The sequence below is a fragment of the Rhinolophus sinicus genome, chromosome 3 (assembly GCF_057876585.1).
Source record: "Rhinolophus sinicus isolate RSI-liver-muscle chromosome 3, RSI-T2T, whole genome shotgun sequence".
NCBI classification, from domain to species: Eukaryota; Metazoa; Chordata; class Mammalia; order Chiroptera; family Rhinolophidae; genus Rhinolophus; species Rhinolophus sinicus.
The window spans coordinates 23,723,832-23,742,162 of record NC_142503.1 but is presented as its reverse complement, the minus strand read 5'-3'; the positions used below and the strand labels follow the sequence as shown (position 1 = coordinate 23,742,162).

Here is an 18,331-nt window from a genome sequence, read left to right as displayed (position 1 = left end):
TTAAAGTTTTAAGTGTGAACTTAATACAGTGTTTCTAACAGGGCTTTTCAACCTTGGCACTACTGACATTTTAGACCAGATGACACTTTGTGTGTTATTCTGCTGTTCTGTGCATTCTTGACTTCTGCCCACTAGATGCCAGGGGCACCCCCGCAACCGTGACAATCAAAAATGTCTCCAGACCTCGCCAAGTGTTCCTTTGCAGGCAAAACTGCCCCTGGTTGAGAACCGTTGCTTAATACTAATCAAACACTGTACTTATCTCCTTTTAGGTTGGAGTTTTACCTAAAAATGTAATTGATTAAAAGAAGTTCTTCTGTTTAAAAAATAAATTGTTTGAAAGCATGAAGATTTCCACTTCTAGATCCCGGATTCGAATCTTGACGCTACCCGACTAGCTGTTTGCTGTTACCTAACCCTTCCGATCAGCTGCCTCATCTGAAAAATGGAAATAAGAACAAAGGCACTGCATTAAACGAGACAACATGGGTAGGATAGCACTTAGGAGACTCTCAGTAAACCAAACCTTCTATATTGCCAAGGCCCCAGGGTCCCGGGGCTCTTACCTGATCTCTGCAGATTCTTCCGGTAGCCGCTGAGATTCAGCTGGGTGATAGTCTCTGACACATGCGCCACAGCCACTTGCACGTGTTTTTCAGTGAAGTCAAAGCACCAGGAGAGGTTTAGCTCATCCAATCTGCACACCAGAGGGGCAATAAGAAAGCATGAAAACCATCACGCAGGCATGAGTTCTCTAGGCAGCACTGCTTCAGGCTGCAAAGCGAATACAAAGCCATAGATTCCTTACCATTTTATGCACAGAACCTCTGCCTCTCTAAGCAGCTACCTTTGCTCACCTAAAACAGTCTTCTCCCGTTTGACACTTCCCTGGCACTTTGCCCTAGGAAGTCCCGGGCGGATCTGAGCCAAGGCTTGAGTGATTGCTGCCCCCTTGTGGAAATGGAGGGGAGCACTATCCTCCCCGAGGGCTCAAACCTCATTCCAGAACTGGAAGTACAAATTCCAGCCCCTGCTTTCTTAACCACCCAGGTTGTTAGCAAACAACTACACAGACTAAACCACCATCTGAGATGCTTTAAAAAACTGACTCCTGATAAAGAGACGCTGACATTGCAAAAAGCTATTTCATCTTATTTGGCCTCTAACTGAGCAAAGGACGGATTCAAAGAAAATGTCCAACCTTTAAACCACACACCCCATTCCTGGCATTCCTGAGAAAATGCAGGATTTTGATAATGTTCTTCTCCAAAGGCAATCTACTTTTATCTGATCATTAAGGAGACACAGGTATACTGCTATGAGATATATGCACAGAGACCAGGGACACTAAAAAGCAAACATGCACACACTACTGTGTATTCACTTAGTAATATCTGCACATCTGTAGCCTTTATTTATACACTGATGTTAATATTCAATATAAATGATGTTTTTACTGGAATCAGCCAAATTCATGGTGTGTATTTTCAATGTACCAAATTTAATCAAAACAAGTTAGGTCTACAGATATTATAGGAGAATAAAACCTGGTGGTATAGTCAGGTATAAACAGATTTCTTTTAACCATACTGTTGATGAACATATTACTACATTTTCCTTATTTTAATAACAATGGAAAAAGGGATCACTACACACGTATCCTTTGCAAACTTCATCGCTTTGGCTCTTGAGTTTGGACAAAGTTTAGAGGGCAAAGGTTATTACTGCATTATCCAAATCAAGAGCTCGGAGTTAGGAATAGCTCAAGATATTTCCCAGTTCTATTCAGATGTGAGGGATAATTGTATATTTGAAACAATAGCTCTACAGTCACGTCTCAAATCTTTCCTACCTGGAACAGCTGCTCAGCAAAGTCTTCAGGGCCGATTCGGAGAATCCAGAACACCCAGAAAGGTTCAGCCGCACTAAATTTGAGTTCTGCGCAAGATTGCTGGAAAAAGAGAAACATGTCTGAAGAATACCAAGAAGACACTCTTATTTGATCAACAAGCATGCCGAGGAAAGCAGGCTAGCGAAGTAGTCGAGCAGACAGGCCTTCAGGTCAGACGTAAGTTTAAATTCACACCTCACTATCTCTGATCCCAAGCAGGATGCTTTGCCTTAGTTTACTCATCTGTGAAATTTACTCACCTGTATCAGTACCTTCTTGGTAGAGGTGTTAAAATGAAATAATGTAACAAAGGGCTTAGCACAGTGCCTGACACAAAGTAGAGAAGAAACATTCATCAATGTACTCTTAAAACTTTTTTAGAAAGCAATGGAACACACATATTTCCATTTCACCTATAATTGGAATTAACTTGTTAGCAAATTTCTACTCAAAGTTACCAGGTTCTTTCCATTAAATGTCTCTCAAATTTGCCCTCTCCTCCACATTCCCAAATGTCTCAGGAAGTGAAACTCAGTGATTAAATGAGAGTTCCAGAATCATGGTATATTGCCAGGTTCAAATCTCAGTTCCGCCACCTACTACCTGTGACCTTGAACATGTTATCCAGCTTGTGCCTCAGTTTCCACATATATAAAAAGGGACCAATAAGAATATATTTTATGGCGTTGTTGTGAGGGGTAAACGAGAATACTTTCAAGGAACTTAGTATCTGGCACATAGTAAGTGTTCAATAATATTAGCTGCTATTATTATTATTACATTAGGTTTCATCCTTTCTCACCTGAACGAGCACAATGTCCTAAGTAATCTAGTTTCTTCCATGTCTGACTAACACTCCGAGGTGCCCGGAGAGTAAATTTTCTAAATTACAACTCTGCCCATGTTCCTTCCATTATCAGAACTGCTGTCTTCACCACACTTCCCTCCTTATAGTCTACAATGGAGTCCAGGCATCTTACCACATGGCAGGGGCCCATTGAGACGTGGTCCTTATCTATCCTCACCTCTTGTCACTCCCTCACTGAACCCTGTGCTCCAGCAATTCCCAGTTACTCACGAGTTTAGAACCACGCAGGCAGCTTTACCTAGACTGCTTCCTTTCTCCTATCATGGGGAGATCTCCTCCCTGAATATCTTCAACACTCAGCTTAAGAGTCACTTCCTCCGAGAAGGTGGCCCTCCCTAAATTTAATTAGATTTCTCTGCGTGTTGCCACATATTCACCACCAACACATTTAACAAGCAGCCGCACTGTAGTTATCTGTGTCTCCCAGGAATGAGGCACAGACCATGCCTTTACTCATCCTTGTATCTCTAGAACCTTGCAGAAGGCCTGGCATAAACTTAGCATGCACACTTTGGTTGCCTAGATGAGTCCTGAGAAGTTTTGCAGAAGCTGAAATGCTGCACTGGATATTTTTTGAGTCCCTCTGGATACAGACAGAAGGGCACCATAGTTATACTCAGGAAACAAAATTAATACACGGAACAACAGATGCCTTTGGGACATGCCCCTCGCTGCCACTCACTTGACAATGGGATCCGAAAGCTGTAGGCCTTCCAGGCTTAGATTCTGCAACTTGGAGCACAGAGACAGAATGCCATGGAGCGTGGACACATCGATGACCGAGTTAGACAGGTCCATGTGCTGGACACGAAAAGGGCTGAACACAGAAGAGAAAGAGAGGCTCTGTGTGGTACAGGTCAAATACATCCAGGTCAAATACAACCCGTCGTCCTCCCCCAATAAGCAGCCAATCACAAACAAGACACTAAATTCCCATTTCAAGTATTAGCTATAGCTTTGGTCATAAAACAAATTGCTCCTAGCTAATTCTCATTCTCATTCATTTGAAAATTCAAGGGGGATTTTGTCAAGTCAAGATGCTGCTGCCAATATAGTCCCACTTGGAAATTACTCAGTGGGCATCATGAGAATGAGCTGGATGTGACCAGGAGATGACGACTTCCGGTGAAGATGAGGGGTGGCAAGTAGTGGCATTGACCAAAACAGGGACGACAGGGACGAGCAAGTTGTAAAGGGGGCCTAAGCTGAATGTTAGATATGCTAATACTGAGGTACTTGGAGAAAATTCAAGCGAGGAAGCTTGAGGTCATTACAAACGAGTTTGTTTGAAAGACGGGGCTGAAGTATGGACGAGTTTGAGAGTCCCGGCATGTATGTGGGTGTACAGGACACAGCTTGTCCAAGGAGAGTGTGTGATGAAGAAAGAAGGCAGCTAGGGACAGGCTTAGGGCATAAACAAAGGACAACATGAAGGAACAGCCACAGGAGAAGGATGAAAACCCGTGGGAGCTGCCATCTGATCATGGAGAGAAGGGAAAAAGCGCCCTAGTCAGGGTGCATGTTTTCTCCTTAGCTCTGCTGTCTTTAGCCTATTTTTCTGTTCAGTATCCAGTCATTCTACTCAAGTTTGAGATAGCACTAAGCCATACTGCAAAACGATCAGTAACGAGGAAATAGTTTTTCAAAGTATTCTGCAAAACAAAAAGAGGGCATTTCTTCAGGTTGCAAATTTGTCCACGACAGGATGAGAAATCCAGAGCTCCAAAATCTGAAAAGACTCCTCATCGTTTTCTCCAGGCTGCCCTGGGTGTGCTGCTCAGCGCCCTGCTGGCTCCTGCCTCGTGGGGTTCACCAGGTCCAGAGGCCGAGCTCCCCACTTCAGAAGCTACTGTGCATCTTTGACGCTGGGAAGAGCCCATTAGTAACCCTGAGTTAAAATGGGACCAGTGTCACGGAAACCTGTGCCATGTTTCAACCCCACGGCCACTCAGCAAAACATGCAATGAACTTTCCACACTGCACAGATGACCTGTCAAAGGCTACGTAAGGCTGACCATAGAAGTAAAGAAGTTTTCATCGGTTTTCTACCTCAAGATTTAGAATTAGTCTTTTCAGGGGATTTTTCTTTTTTTACCTGAAATGTTCAACTAATGATGAGTCCACAAATGACCGTGGGCAGCAGAAGGCAACCACCCCTCGAGACAGCAAGCGCCCTATCACATCTGGGTGCAGGTTTTTGCCTGTGAGGTCTAAGGTCTGCCACAGAGACTCGTCAAACCTGGAAAAGAGGAGATGCTCGATTTGGTTAAGCTCTCAACACGTTACTAACAAGGCGGACATGGCCAATAGATGGACTTGAAGCAAATTCTGGAGAGACCTTTTGTGGGGACAGAGCCCCAGAGAGCAGTTTCCAGGCTCTCGGCCTCACGTGGAAAAGGTGATGGCTCGGGTCATAGATGGCTGTCAGCTGTAACTAGTTGACCGTCAGCTGTAACCAGTTAGCCATTGGTCAGTGATATAACTGCCGTGGCTGAACTAGCAAGCGCGGATTGCAGTTAGCAAGTTGTTGGTCGGTTGGCAGAAAAGCAGGCTGCAGATTGCGACTAGCAAGCGCGGTTGGCAGAGAAGTGGACGGCGGATTGCGGATTGTGCGGCTCCTGCTTCCTGTGTCTCCAATCCAGCTGCCAGCGAGAATATAGTGGTATGATCCCCCTATCCATGGCTCTGTTGGTGTTCCTTTTTGGCCTCACCATGTCCTGTGTTCTGGTGCGGGGAGCGGGACCAGAGACCCTGCATGACACCTTTGTTTCTAAGTTGGCTATAAATTAGCTACGACATTTTAAAGGCGCTACTCAATGTTTCTTGGTCACATCATGCAGAAGCTACCATCCTCCTCTTGATACATGTTTCTAACTTAGATGGCTCAGGGCTGTTACTAGTGATGCAATGATCTGGGCTCAGGGAAAAAAATTCCAGCATTCAATTCTATTTGATGACTTTAGAAATGACTGTTGAAATTGCTTAATTGAGTACTGATGAGGTGATAGGTTCAGAATGGCCTAAATGACTCCATTTGCCATTTTTGTTAAGAACAGGTTACCACGATTACCCTAAATAACATGGAAATATAAGCTAAAGAAGGCAAGTTAGCATTACTTTGTCATGAGGTATGGCTATTGGACATCTACTAGGAAAAAGTCATAGTTCAGTTATGTTTTACACAGTATCTTTTACATTTTATATATCTATGAACAGAAATGTACATGTATACATGAACTAATGTGAAAGGAAAAGGGAAAAATACTACTAACATTTTGGATAGTGTTTCTAAAGCAAAAAGGAGGTACCAAAATGTACTGAACACACAATAAAGGAGCTGTAACATCCACAGGGTAATTCAATTTACCAAAAAAAAACACACACAAGATTGAGCACATGAGGGAACACTTTAAATGCCTACTAGAATTTTAGTTTTTAATACTGCTTGAAATAAGCAGAAAGCCAGCGAGGGCTTTGAAATAATTCTACATAAAGAAACTGTGTTATTTGATCTCTGTTATTAAGAAGGCAGGACTGCAGTGCCTGGCACATAACAAGTGCTTAATAAATATCAGTTATTACTTTTATGACAACTGAGATGAAGAGTAATAGACGCTGCGTGAAAGAGACAGCTGGCGGAAAAAGACCATCAGACCAGGGTCACTTGGGTGGGGATGGGTGAAACAGCCACCACCTGCTCCCTCATTGCAGGTATGCAAACCTCTCTGTGGCTCTTCTAAGCAAAGAGCCCACTCCTGTAAATATTAATACCTAGGGTGTCTTATATCCAGGACACTCCTGAGTGGAAGGAAAGGGGCTCCTGCTAGCTCACAGAGTCCTAGAAACGTGGAAGGAGAAGAGAGATAGATGGCCAGAGGTTGGAAGGGGATGACAAGGGGTGAAAATGGAAAAATGTTCAAACTGAAACACAAAGCCTCCTTCCCCACATCTGGCCTATTACCGCCTTCCCAGCTCCCCAAGACTTCCCATGTGCAGCTCACTCTCCACACCTGAAAGGTGTTGCCCAAAAACCAACAAAACTGTGGCTGCCATGTGCTGAACACATGCATGAGCTGGGCACTGCGCCAGCGGCATCTTTGTATTTCATCCTCGGAACTGTCCTGTCCTGAAGGTACCATTAGCCCCCTTTTATCTGTGGGGGAATGAGGCTCGGGAGTGTCAAGTACCTTACTCTGGTCACACATAGCCTCAGTGGCAGGGGCTGGGTTCCCACTCACTCTTAAGCCACAGCCCTGTGTCCTCTCCCACTGGACTCACCACCCAGCCCACCCAGTGTGAGGAACCGCTGGGCCTCACGCACCCCGAACCTCTTCACTCCCAGTACAGAGTCGGTGCCCAGTAAACATGCGCTACGCCAAAGGCAGGGAAAAGAGGTTTTCAGAAAAGGGTAAATTTTCACCTCCAGGAGATTCCTCCCTTCCACTCAGAAATAAGACACTAATTATTAATAAAAATTGGAAGACACTTACTTTGTTTTGTGCTACTATATTTTTCTTGGTTTATAGTTTCACCACACCCAAATGAATGAACAGATAACTGTCCTCTCCTCTGCACCCCCCCCCCAAATATACCAAAAGGGGTGAGAAATACTTACGCCAGGTGATACCACCTCTTACAGATGCTGGAAACTTTGAGCAGTTCAGGGAGGCACAGGCAGGAAAAGATGCCTAAGAGCAGCTCATCTGGAAGGGAGTCCCAGGAAACACCTTGGACAGAAAAAACACAAGTTTTCCCACCACCATGCTTTCACTCTGTCAAGTCTGTTAACTCTTTTTACGCACCTCAAGAATGCACAACATTTGGCTTGGAATGGGAATTTCACGCTAATCGAATTACTCATCCTCACAATTGTTTTTATATTCACTCACTGTCTAGGTACCTTGAAGTAAGCACCACACTTTCTCAGCAAAGGAGAAAAGGGAACCCCAAGAATACTTTTCCTAACATTCTTCCATCAGTGCCTGCTGGGCAATCTTCAGCGAGGACTGTATTAAGGATTGTTCAGAGCAAGTCCCCACCCATTCTCAGATGCCTGACAACAATGTCTAAGACAAAATATATGGTGATGGAAGGAGAACTGACTCTGGGTGGTGAACACACAATGGGATTTATAGATGATGGAATACAGAATTGTACACCTGAAATCTATGTAACTTTACTAACAATTGTCACCCCAACAAACTTTAAATACAAACAAAAACAAAAAAAACCCACAATGTCTAAGACAGCGTGATGCTTTTTTGTCCCCAAGGAATGCCTCCTTGCTCTCTGGAGTGGATTCAGTGGAGCATTTATCAAGCAGTGCCCTTATTTAAAAGTCAAATGAACCTTCCTCCCTTTTCTTTCAGGTTTACAGAAAGCACTCAGAAGTCAGTTTACCTGCAAGTGTAATGTCAGACAGGTGCTCTCATCTTTTAATCAACAAAGGTGTACTGAACACTTATTATGTTGCCCGGGGTTGTTTTAGGTGTTGGGGAGACAAAGTACTCATGGAGCTTACATTACAGTTGGAAGAACTAGACAATCACACATAAACAAAAAAAATTAGTAAATTACATGGTAGATTAAAATTGATTAGTGCCATGCCGAACAATTAAGCACGGTACAGGAGGGGACAGGGAGAATGAGGTGGGTGTTCAAAGTCTGAACAAGAGGTCAGGGAAGGCCTTACGTAAGAGATGGCAATCACTGAGCAGAGACCAGCACACAGTGAGGGAACCAGCCCTGTAAGTATCTGGGGTGTGTTCCAGGTACAGAACAGTATGTTTGTTTTGAGGACCAGCAAGGAGTCCAGTGCAGAAAAACAGAGTTGGGGGGTAAAAATATGAGGTCATGCAGGGCTTTCTTCCTCATGATGAGATCTTCGGCTTTGACTCTGAATGTGCTGAGGAACCACTAGAGGGGGGTCTGTGCAAGGGATGACAGGATCTCAAGTAAATTTGAGAAGGATTAGTCTAGCCACTGTATTCAGAATAAACTAGAGAGAGAAAAAAGTAAATACCGGAAGGCTAGTTTCCTTAGTCTTATAAAAGCAATCTCTAAACAGCTATCCACCAAGTATTAAACATTTACCTATGAATGTATAGATTAATGCACAAGATCAGAATAATATGACGATGGCCAAGGAAACAAGTATGCCGCAAGGAAACACTGAGTGTTCAGATGAGTTCAATACCTTGCTGTCCCTGTCTCTCTACGTTCTTTCACTCGATCTACACCACTTCTAGCGCTCTCCTCTCCGCTCTGTGATGGTTAATTTTATATGTCAACTAGACTAGGTCAAGGGACACCCAGATAGCTGGTTAAACACTATGTGGGTGTGTCTGCGAGGGTGTTTCGGGATGAGATTAACATCTGAATCAGCAAACCAGAGAAAAGCAGACTGCCTTCCCTAATGTGGGTGGGTCTCATCCAGTCCTGGGTCTGACGAGAAAAGGCTGGTTAAGGGAAAACTGTCTCTCTCCCTTCTTTGAGTGAGGATGTGGGTCTCCTGCCTGCAACCTGGGACTGAAACTTACACCATGGGCTCTCGTGGGTCTCAGGCCTTTGGGTCTTTCCAGCCTCCATACTCATAACTGCACGAGCCAATTCCTTGCAATAAATCTCCATGTGTCTCCTACTTGTTCTGGAGAACCCTCATATACCCCCCTAACCCCCATTTAAAAGGTGTCAGTATTGACTGAACACGTACACTGCACCAGGCTCTGGGATAACACGATGAAGAGTATCAGGGAGGGTGATACACATGGCAGCTGCTGCCTCTGGCTGGTATTCCTGGGCAATCTGTCTCAATCAATCATGCCTGCCCTCAATTAGAAGCCTTTAATAGTGCCCCCTCCCCCAAATATTTAGCCTAAAGTCTATACTGCTTAGCACAAAGTTCAAATCTTTCATGTCAGGGCCCAACTCATTTTTCTAGGTTCATCATCTAGAAATATGTTCCAGCTATTTGAGAGCTACTTGTGATTCTTGGAACGAGTCATTCTGTGTTATATCTCAGTGCCTCTGTATGGGCTGTGGCCGCCCCTGACTGCCATTCATTTAAAATCAAGTTGCTATGAAAGCCCCAATTCCTATGGAAGGCCTTCCATGATATCACCAAAAACAGGTCACTTTTTTCACAATTTATTATTTACTTACTTATCTGTCTAGGTGCCCACTACACCACAAGTTCTTGAGCACAAGAATTCTTTTTTATTTTTATTTTTGTTTTACAATCTTTGTATTTCCAGGAACTAATACAACGCCTGAAACATTCATCCATTCATACATTTATTGAACATGTAATGTATGTTCGGGTCTGTTCCAGGGATACAAAGATGAACAAGGCATGGCCTGCTCAGAGTTTGAACATAGACAAACAGGAAATCTCCATGAAGTATCATAATGGGATGCAGTGGGTTTCAGAGTGCTGTGCTGTGCAGCGTATGGGGATGGAGAGGTGGTCAGCGAAGCCTTCCTGGAAGAAGTGGCTGCTATCAAAGAATGAGTAAGAGATGTGCAGTTCCTCAACTACTGCCTGACCCTCTCTCTTTAGAGGACAAAATTAAAGGACTGACGGAGGCTCTGAAACATAGGGGTAGAGGGAGGAAGGCAGATCATCTATGTTGACCTTGGACCGTGACCCGAGGAGGCAGCTGGAGATGACCCTGAAGCTGTTCAGTGTGGCAACAACCCTCCGTCACCACCACAAAGCTCCTCCAAGGTCAGTGTGGACAGAGGACGGAGGTTCTCAGACCAGACTCCTGCTCTGCTCTCCAAATTGGAAAAAAGTTGATGGACAGGCTTTTCTCAAGTTTTTCTTCCATTAAGTCTTAACTTCCTGACCTCTATTGCCTCTTGCATCTGTAGGTCAGGTTCTAGCATTTGATTTAGCAAAAACTTACACACTTAGTTATTTTGAATCTTATGTCAAAATTTACTATGATCTGCAAAGATCATCCTGGCAGCAGGAGCTCAGCCTCCCAAGTGTGAGGACTCTGGATTGAGGAAGAAGCTTTGCCTAGAATTCGGCTACGCTACCCCCAAATCTGTGAGCCTCAGGCAGGTTACTTAATCCCTCTGGGCTCCGTTTCTTCATCTGTAGGAATGAGGAGAGAAAGATTACCTTGCAGAGTTGTTCACTGTGGAGATTAATGTATGAGAAAAGATTACGGATTACGCAGCACGTTCACACTTTCTTGCCTCTATTCCTTTCCTTTCCCCATGAAATGTGCGCATTTTTTTCTTGTGACCTCTTCTTTTCAATGCTGCTTGGAATTTTCACCTATGTGAAAACACCCACAGTCTCAGTGGGGTTTGGACAAGGGGGCCGTGCTGTGATTTACCAAGACCCCCAAATCGCCCTCTCTCTAAGCCTAGGAACCCCAGAAGCAGATCCTGAGATCTGAATTCAAGTAGTTTATTTGGGAAGGGATCTCAGTAAGCCCTGGAAAGAATGGAGAGAGATGTGGAAGGGAAGGGAACCGATTCCCTCGTTAATAAGCATGTTATCACTATGGGCAACTGGGGTTCAAATCTGCGAGGACCGCAAGAGACCAGCCCAGAGCCATCCCAGCTGAGGGAATGGGTGCTGGGGTATTAATCCAGCAACTGTTGTCGGTCACTGGTTATGGGCTTCTGGGAGGGAGGCAGGAATGTTAACTCCCCAGCATGCCTGCCCAGAGAAAGCCCTGAAGCAGTGTCACATCGGCATGTAGGAGAAAGCCTTCAGCATCTAAGGGAAGGTGAGTTCCAAGGAGCTATGGAGAAGGCACTGAAGAGCCCACTAACGATGGGGTGGGAGTGGGAAATTAGGGAGGCTTGCTGTGAAGTGCAGGGCAGGAGAAATAGAATTAATGAACTTGGTGCTTCCTATTTTATTGTGAAGACATAAGAAATCAGGAACAATTAGAAGAACAATAAGAGGTAATTAAAATGCTAGGAGGAAAATTCGGCATAGCAATGTATGCAGAGGTTGGCAGAAGACAGCAAAGCCAGGGAATGAAGCCACGCAAGAAACATAAGCATAGAATTAGGAGGGCTTTGCACTGCAACTTCCATCTTTACCTGCCCAACCCCTCCTCGTTCTTCAAATCTCAGCTTCCCTGTCACTTCCTCAAAGGTGCATTCCCAGGTCACCGCCATAGGCCCCGTGCCCAGATTTGCACACCCAGCACCTAGCACAATGCTGGCATGTAACAGGCATTTGAAAAATCTTTGCTAAGTCCATTGTATCTTTTACTCTCCCCTCATACAAACTGTGAATGTGCTCAATCTGTATTTATGTGACTGATTAACTTCTGTTAACCAGTTAACTACTACATAACCAGTGCCTAGGATAGAGCCTGGCAATGAATATTAGAGAGTGTTCAACTGATATTTCACAAAGGAATAACTGACAGCTGAGAGAAGAATGCTGGCTTGATTTTATATAAAGGCAATACTCTTGGCCTTCTAGGATCAGTTTCCCTATTTGTGAAATGACAAGGCCTGCCTATGGCTCCACTTCAACAAACATTCCTGGGTGCCTAATTAATGCACTAGTGCTGGGAGCTGGGTGCTAGCCATAGTCTCCGCTCAATGGCCTCACTGGGAGATGAACTAATAAACAAATACATAACCCAACATTTAAAACTGCCATTCACTGAAAGCCCCAAAAGTCTCAGGCATTTATTAAAGCACGCTGACGCTCATCTTTGCAGCAACACTACTAAGACATATTGTCCCATTCTATAGATGAGGAAACTTGTCTCAGCAGGGCTGAAGAATCTCACTGAGGTCATATTATCTACTAAGTGGCAGTCATGAGGAGGCAAACGTGGGTCTGCTCTGTCTGTTCCAAACCCCACGCCCCAAAGTAAAGGCAGAAAGTCTTAAGAGGTGGGTGGTTGAAGACTGGCCCGGTGGCAGAGGGCACGGCAGGTGGGGATACGGTACTTACATAGGAATGGCACGGCACTGTTGGCATTTGGGGGCTGAGGGGCTAAGGCTGAAGACAAAAACCCAGGGCACAAAGGGAACGTCCGCTGTCAGAATATGAGTAATCTGTGAGGTGGGGGAAGGGGCTTCAGAAGATGCAACTATGAGAAAAGGGACAAAGTCACAACCAGCTGGTGGCAGAGAGGGAACTGAGACCCAGGGTCTGACTCTTTCTATTCTGGGATGTGTCCTCTTTCTACCCTTGGTGCTCTAAAATTCTGTGCTCGCCCTGTTCTGGGTACTTGATATTCTATAAGTTTAGGAAAGGAGAGAATTAAACCTGACTTTTGCTATGGAGAAAAAAAAAAAATCAATCAGAGCTGGGAGGGAGGGGTGAAGGGGAGAGGGTGCAAAACAAAAGATGCTGAGAGCTATCAGTGTGTCGGCTACCAGATGGAAGGAGCGATGGCCAAGCAAATGCACAGCCTCAGGAAGCAGCCAAGTACCCAGGGCTCCACTCAGTTAACCACAGGGTGGCAGTGCTTCTAGGGCCTCTGGGTCGGGGTGCCACAGCCTGAAACTGGCTGCTGTCCGAGCAGATGGGGTGGAAGTCTGTCTTTCTATAGCTGCTCTGGCGGATGGTATCCAGGCTTGTGATATGCTTAATCTAATTTTACTTGCCACATTGAATTCTCAAAACATCAACCATCTGTTTCCTGGATTCCTGACTACACGGCCGCCTGGTCTGTTTGCCCAGAGCGGAAGAGAAAGTCCAGAACAGGTCTTTCCACCGCTCGCCTCTTCTAAACCCTCCAAGGCTGCACACCACCAGCCCCGCACAGTAAGGGAAATAATTACCCAGCCCAAGGCCTCTAGTCTTCAACTACATGGAAGCAGTGAAACACACTTCTGAGCCATGAACGGGAGAAAGCTGGCTGGATTCACAAACCTGCTATCAGGACCCTCAGCCGTCACCATTTCCACGTATCCCTCAGGTACAAACCCAGCTGTCCACTCTGGTCACCTCCTCACTGCCCACACCTCTTACACTCCTCTGGAAAGAGCCTCTTATTGAAGTTTTCTGTGCATTTCATCTTTGCACGATTGGTAACTCCTCTCATTGGACATATTTACTCCTCGGAACATCACCCACACTCCAATTCAACTTAAAACTCCAAAGTAATCTTACTTATAAACAAAACTTTGATTCTTGAAATTGCTCCTCTCTTTCTATAAGCATAGATAAATTACATTTGAAGGATAAAGCAGGCACTGCTGCTCACACCTACTTTTTTGTGTGTATTTTGAAGGGTGGGGGCTTAAAGATAAGCCTCAGGTTTGCTTTTGCTAGCTTGTTTTTGAGTAGTAGCAATTCACACTTCCATTCTGGGAAGCTACTACTACCTAACAGATTCTGCCATCTGAGATGCGTTTTCCTCCCTCCTCCCACAAATCATACAGAGAAAGCACTAGACTGTGCTAGCTCTTGGTGTATGGGTTTTTTTTCGTTTGTTTGTTGTTTGTTTGTTTTTTGGGTAGATGGGCAAAACTGAAAAAAGAAAAACATAGCAAAACAAAAAACAGAGGTCCTCAATGACCCCCCACCCCTCAGCCTCAGAACCCTAGATTTCTGTGAGTCTGGCTTATGCACGGGTGTGGGAAGAGTAATGGAGAAACCACGAAAATTGGGATTTGGAGAAGGTACAGTATATAGGCTCTATGACAGCAGGGTCTTTTGCCTGTTATGTTCCCTGCTGTATTCCTAAACTCTAGAATGATGCTCAATAAATCTTTGCTGAACGAATAAATGAATCTACAGAGCAAACAATGATGCCTGGTAGGGTCCCATAAAGGTTCTAACAGAGCTGAGTTTTGGGAACTGCAGGCTGGGATTCATGGGTGAGTCACGACATGAATTTAGTTTGATCAGCAATGTTTTTGAAAGAATGGAATGGAACAGAATAGGAAATATCTTACTAAGGAGAAACATAGTTTTGTGAAATTTCTGTTTCAGATACACACCAGGATTGCAATGTAAAATACATTACTTACTGGTTAAAAAAAAAAAAAGTGGAGGAAATGTTTGCCTGCGGGTGTTAAAGCTGATTCCCAGGCTCAAGGCAGGAACTTCTTGATCAGAATCTCAGGAATTTTGCACTTTGAACAAGTTCCCTTGGGGATATCAGCATATTCTAAACTTTGGAGTCTCCAGTCTGAGAACCAGTGTAGGGTCTGGAATTTGAAGCAGTTTAATAGCCATGGAAGAGCTGATCCACAAATTAGTTCAACAGTGTTTTCATGGCCATCCTCTGTTTGGAGGGGGACGTGGGGAAGACAGGGGACCAGGACAGGCATTTCATGACCATGAATAAATGTAGGTCCTCTTACTGCTCATTAATGACCTTGCTACTGGCCATTTCTTCCCAACTCCACTCACCCCAGGGGCCAATCAGACCTGTCCTGGTACAGTTGGCCACATAGTTTTTATCTTCCAAAATAAACAGATAAAAAGGATTTACTGGCCAGATGTGAACCTGGCTTGGAGCCTGCAGGGAGAGACTGCTGAGTGAAGAACCAAGAAAAACTCACAGCCCAGGGCCACTGTCATCAGATCTCTATGTATAGCAGGTGTGGCCTGTTCTACCCTAATCCTGGCAGAGCTGTTAGCCACCTGTCCTGACAACTGCACACAAAACTCCCTGGAATGACGATCCAGTACACTGGAGTGGGCTCCTAAAGGCCCACTGGGAATCCTCTGTACCAGCTGTCCTCCTCCTGCATCACGGAATCCATCTCTGTGGCCTCCACCCACACCAACTCAGCAGTCTCCATTGCGTGTAATTCCACACACGTACAATGTATACTACCCTGTTTCCCCGAAAATAAGACCTAGCCGGACCATCAGCTCTAATGCGTCTTTTGGAGGAAACATTAATATAAGACCCGGTCTTATACTATATTATATTATATAAGACCCGGTCTTACAGTAAAATAAGATCGGGTCTTATATTAGTGTTTGCTCCAAAAGATGCATTAGAGCTGGTGGTCCGGCTAGGTCTTATTTTCAGGGAAACACTGTAGTTTCCCTCCCTGCCTCTCTCTCTCTTAGGTAATAATGATTATAAAAATAAAATTCACTATGTTTTTCTCTTCTCACTTTACATATATACCACCGGTGACAAAAAAAGGTATACATATGACTTGTATTCATATTTTGTTATTGGTATGTATTGAGTATTACAATTTTAATACAGTTGTTTCCTTTCTTAAAATGTGTATACATTTTTTGGCACCCTCTGTATATTTGAAGTCAATTCTAATAATCTAGTCTCTGATTGGACCACTTCCAGATCCTTCTCCATTTTCTCAGAGCCTGTGCTTTTGTTGAGTGGAAGGAGGAAGACCGTCCACATCCGGTGGGGATTCCCCTAGGAAACCCTCTGCAGCTGGGAAACTTAGGGTCACTTTGGCACAGGCAGTTCTCTCCCTCTGGCCTCCTATGGCACTTGCTGCCTGAACTACACATTGGCTGCTAACTGCCATCTTTTGCTGTGAGTTTCTCTTTCCTCCTCGACTTGACTTGTAATTGCCTAGAAGACAGCAACCATCCATTAATCTTGTCTTGTTTCCACAGTGCCTTACTTAAAAAAATGTCTTTTTTTTTATTTACAACTGTGTATGTGAAGGTGGAAGCCCATACAGCAATCATATTCCTCGTTAAAAGCTATCGGCACTGGACAAATTAACATCTGCTCGTTTAGCAGGAAGTGACTTTTTATTACATTTGGTTGGTTAAACATCAAATTGCTAGTGCTGCATTCCAGACACTAAAGAAAGCAGTGACATTAAATTTTGAAGGAAAAAAAAACAACCTACACTAATAGGGTCAGGTTAACAATATTAATGACAAAAGAAAAAGTGAAGTAATCTCTGATATGGATGTCATACATTTTGTTGACCAAATTAAATGGATTTACTTACTGACTGTTATGTACAGGCAGCGCATGTTAAGAGTTTTACATGCATTCTTTCATTTAATCTTCACAGCAACCTATGAAGTGGGTATTATTTGTCCATTTCTCAAAGAAACTAAGGCACAGGGAGCTCAAATAACTTCCCAAGGCTGATAAACAGAATAAGGATTCAAACCCAGATTTGTCTGACTTCACCACAAGTTTTTACTGCCTTTCTAATTAATCAAACTCCTGATATAGATTCTAAGATCATAGCTTGAAGATTCTCTTTCCTAAAGAAAGGATTGAAAACTGAAAAAAAAAAAAAAAAAAAGATTTTTTTTTTTTTTAAAGCAAAGCAAGCAACCCTTCTGCAAAGAAAGCCAGATGAGAGAATTTAGGAATATACTTATTTACCTTGGTTCTACACGACTTCCTTTTTATTTCTCTAATCTGTTTCTTCTTCTCTACCATCACCCACCCAAATCCAGTTTACACTCTGATTGCTCTTCAACAATTTCAACAGTCATCCTACTCTATCAGCTCCAATTTCAGAATCTATCCCAGTCATTTCCCATCATTCCAGAACTCTATTAATGTAAGAATCTATCCAGAATCTGGCCACCCCCCTCTTGACAAGTCTCTATGCTTTTACCCTTGACCTCATACAGTTTAGTCTCCACACATCAGTGCATCATTTTAAAAGGTCACATCACAACTTTGCCCAGTATCACCTCTAGCCTGATCTCCCACTACTCTCCCCCTTGCTCACTTTTGAAAAATGGCTTCCTTGTTGTTCCTGAAGAAACAGGACATGCTTCTGCCCCAGGGGCTTTGCACTGGCTGCTCCTTCGGCTTAGGGCTCTGTTCTCCAAGATACTTGCATGGCACATTCCCTCGCCTTCCTTATGCCTTTGCTTAAAGCTCACTGTTCAAGTGAGGCTTTCCGTCAATACCCTGTTTAAAATTGCAATCCATCTTCCCACCGCAGGATTTCCAATCCCTCTTGGCTTGTTCAATTTTTGTTTTTCACCATAGCTAGCACTCATCACGTTCTAACATACCACATACCATATTTAGCAAGTTTATTGTGTCCTCTCTAGAACAGAAGCTCCATAAGGGTAGGAATCTTTATGCTTTGCTCATTGCTATTTCCTTAGCACCTTGAACAATGCCAAGCACATAGTATGTACTCAGCAAATACTTGCTGAATGAATGTCTTAAATGGCTTACTGGCAAGAAAAACTGATAACCCGAGGTCAATGTAATACACTGTTTACCCTACGGCTTTGATGCTAATTAAGCGGGGAATGATATGGTGAGTCCTGCATTTCAGTCAGTCCATTCTAGCTCTGGGGGATGGATCTAGGAAGGACAAGGCTGGAATAACGAGTTGATGCAAATATTCAGGGTAGTGATGATGACAGCTTGGGAAATATTTAGGAGACAAGAGGGAAAAAATTCAATCATTGGCTGGATGTTGGGGGATGGTGGGAATATGACTGACCCTCAGGTTTTTGGGTTGGGTGACTGAACAAATAATGCTCTGTCTCCATTACATAATGGAGATAGAGCATACCAGAAGAATCCCATTTGGGAGTGGACCTGGGCAGGTTAAGTCTTAAAATTCCATTTAGTTTAACATTCACTTTAGCAGTCTTTTGACAAATCATAATGGCAAAAAGCTCAACCAGGGCT

At 43.9% G+C, this 18,331-nt stretch overlaps 1 protein-coding gene and 1 long non-coding RNA gene across 2 annotated transcripts in view; one reads left to right on the top strand and one right to left on the bottom strand.

Moving 5' to 3' along the window:
• The window catches only part of SKP2 (S-phase kinase associated protein 2), a 31,292-nt gene that overhangs the window by 11,774 nt on the left and 1,187 nt on the right, over positions 1–18,331 (bottom strand). The window contains exons 3-7 of the mRNA XM_019737226.3: positions 7,375–7,486; positions 4,855–4,998; positions 3,442–3,576; positions 1,853–1,951; positions 567–697 (exon numbers count right to left, since the gene is read on the bottom strand). Of these exons, the coding sequence (XP_019592785.1) occupies positions 567–697; positions 1,853–1,951; positions 3,442–3,576; positions 4,855–4,998; positions 7,375–7,486 (621 nt within the window). The remainder of the gene's footprint in view (positions 1–566; positions 698–1,852; positions 1,952–3,441; positions 3,577–4,854; positions 4,999–7,374; positions 7,487–18,331) is intronic.
• Positions 4,992–7,996, top strand: LOC141570723 (uncharacterized). The gene is made up of 2 exons (XR_012495167.2): positions 4,992–5,421; positions 7,656–7,996. It is a non-coding gene; the product is annotated as an uncharacterized LOC141570723 (long non-coding RNA).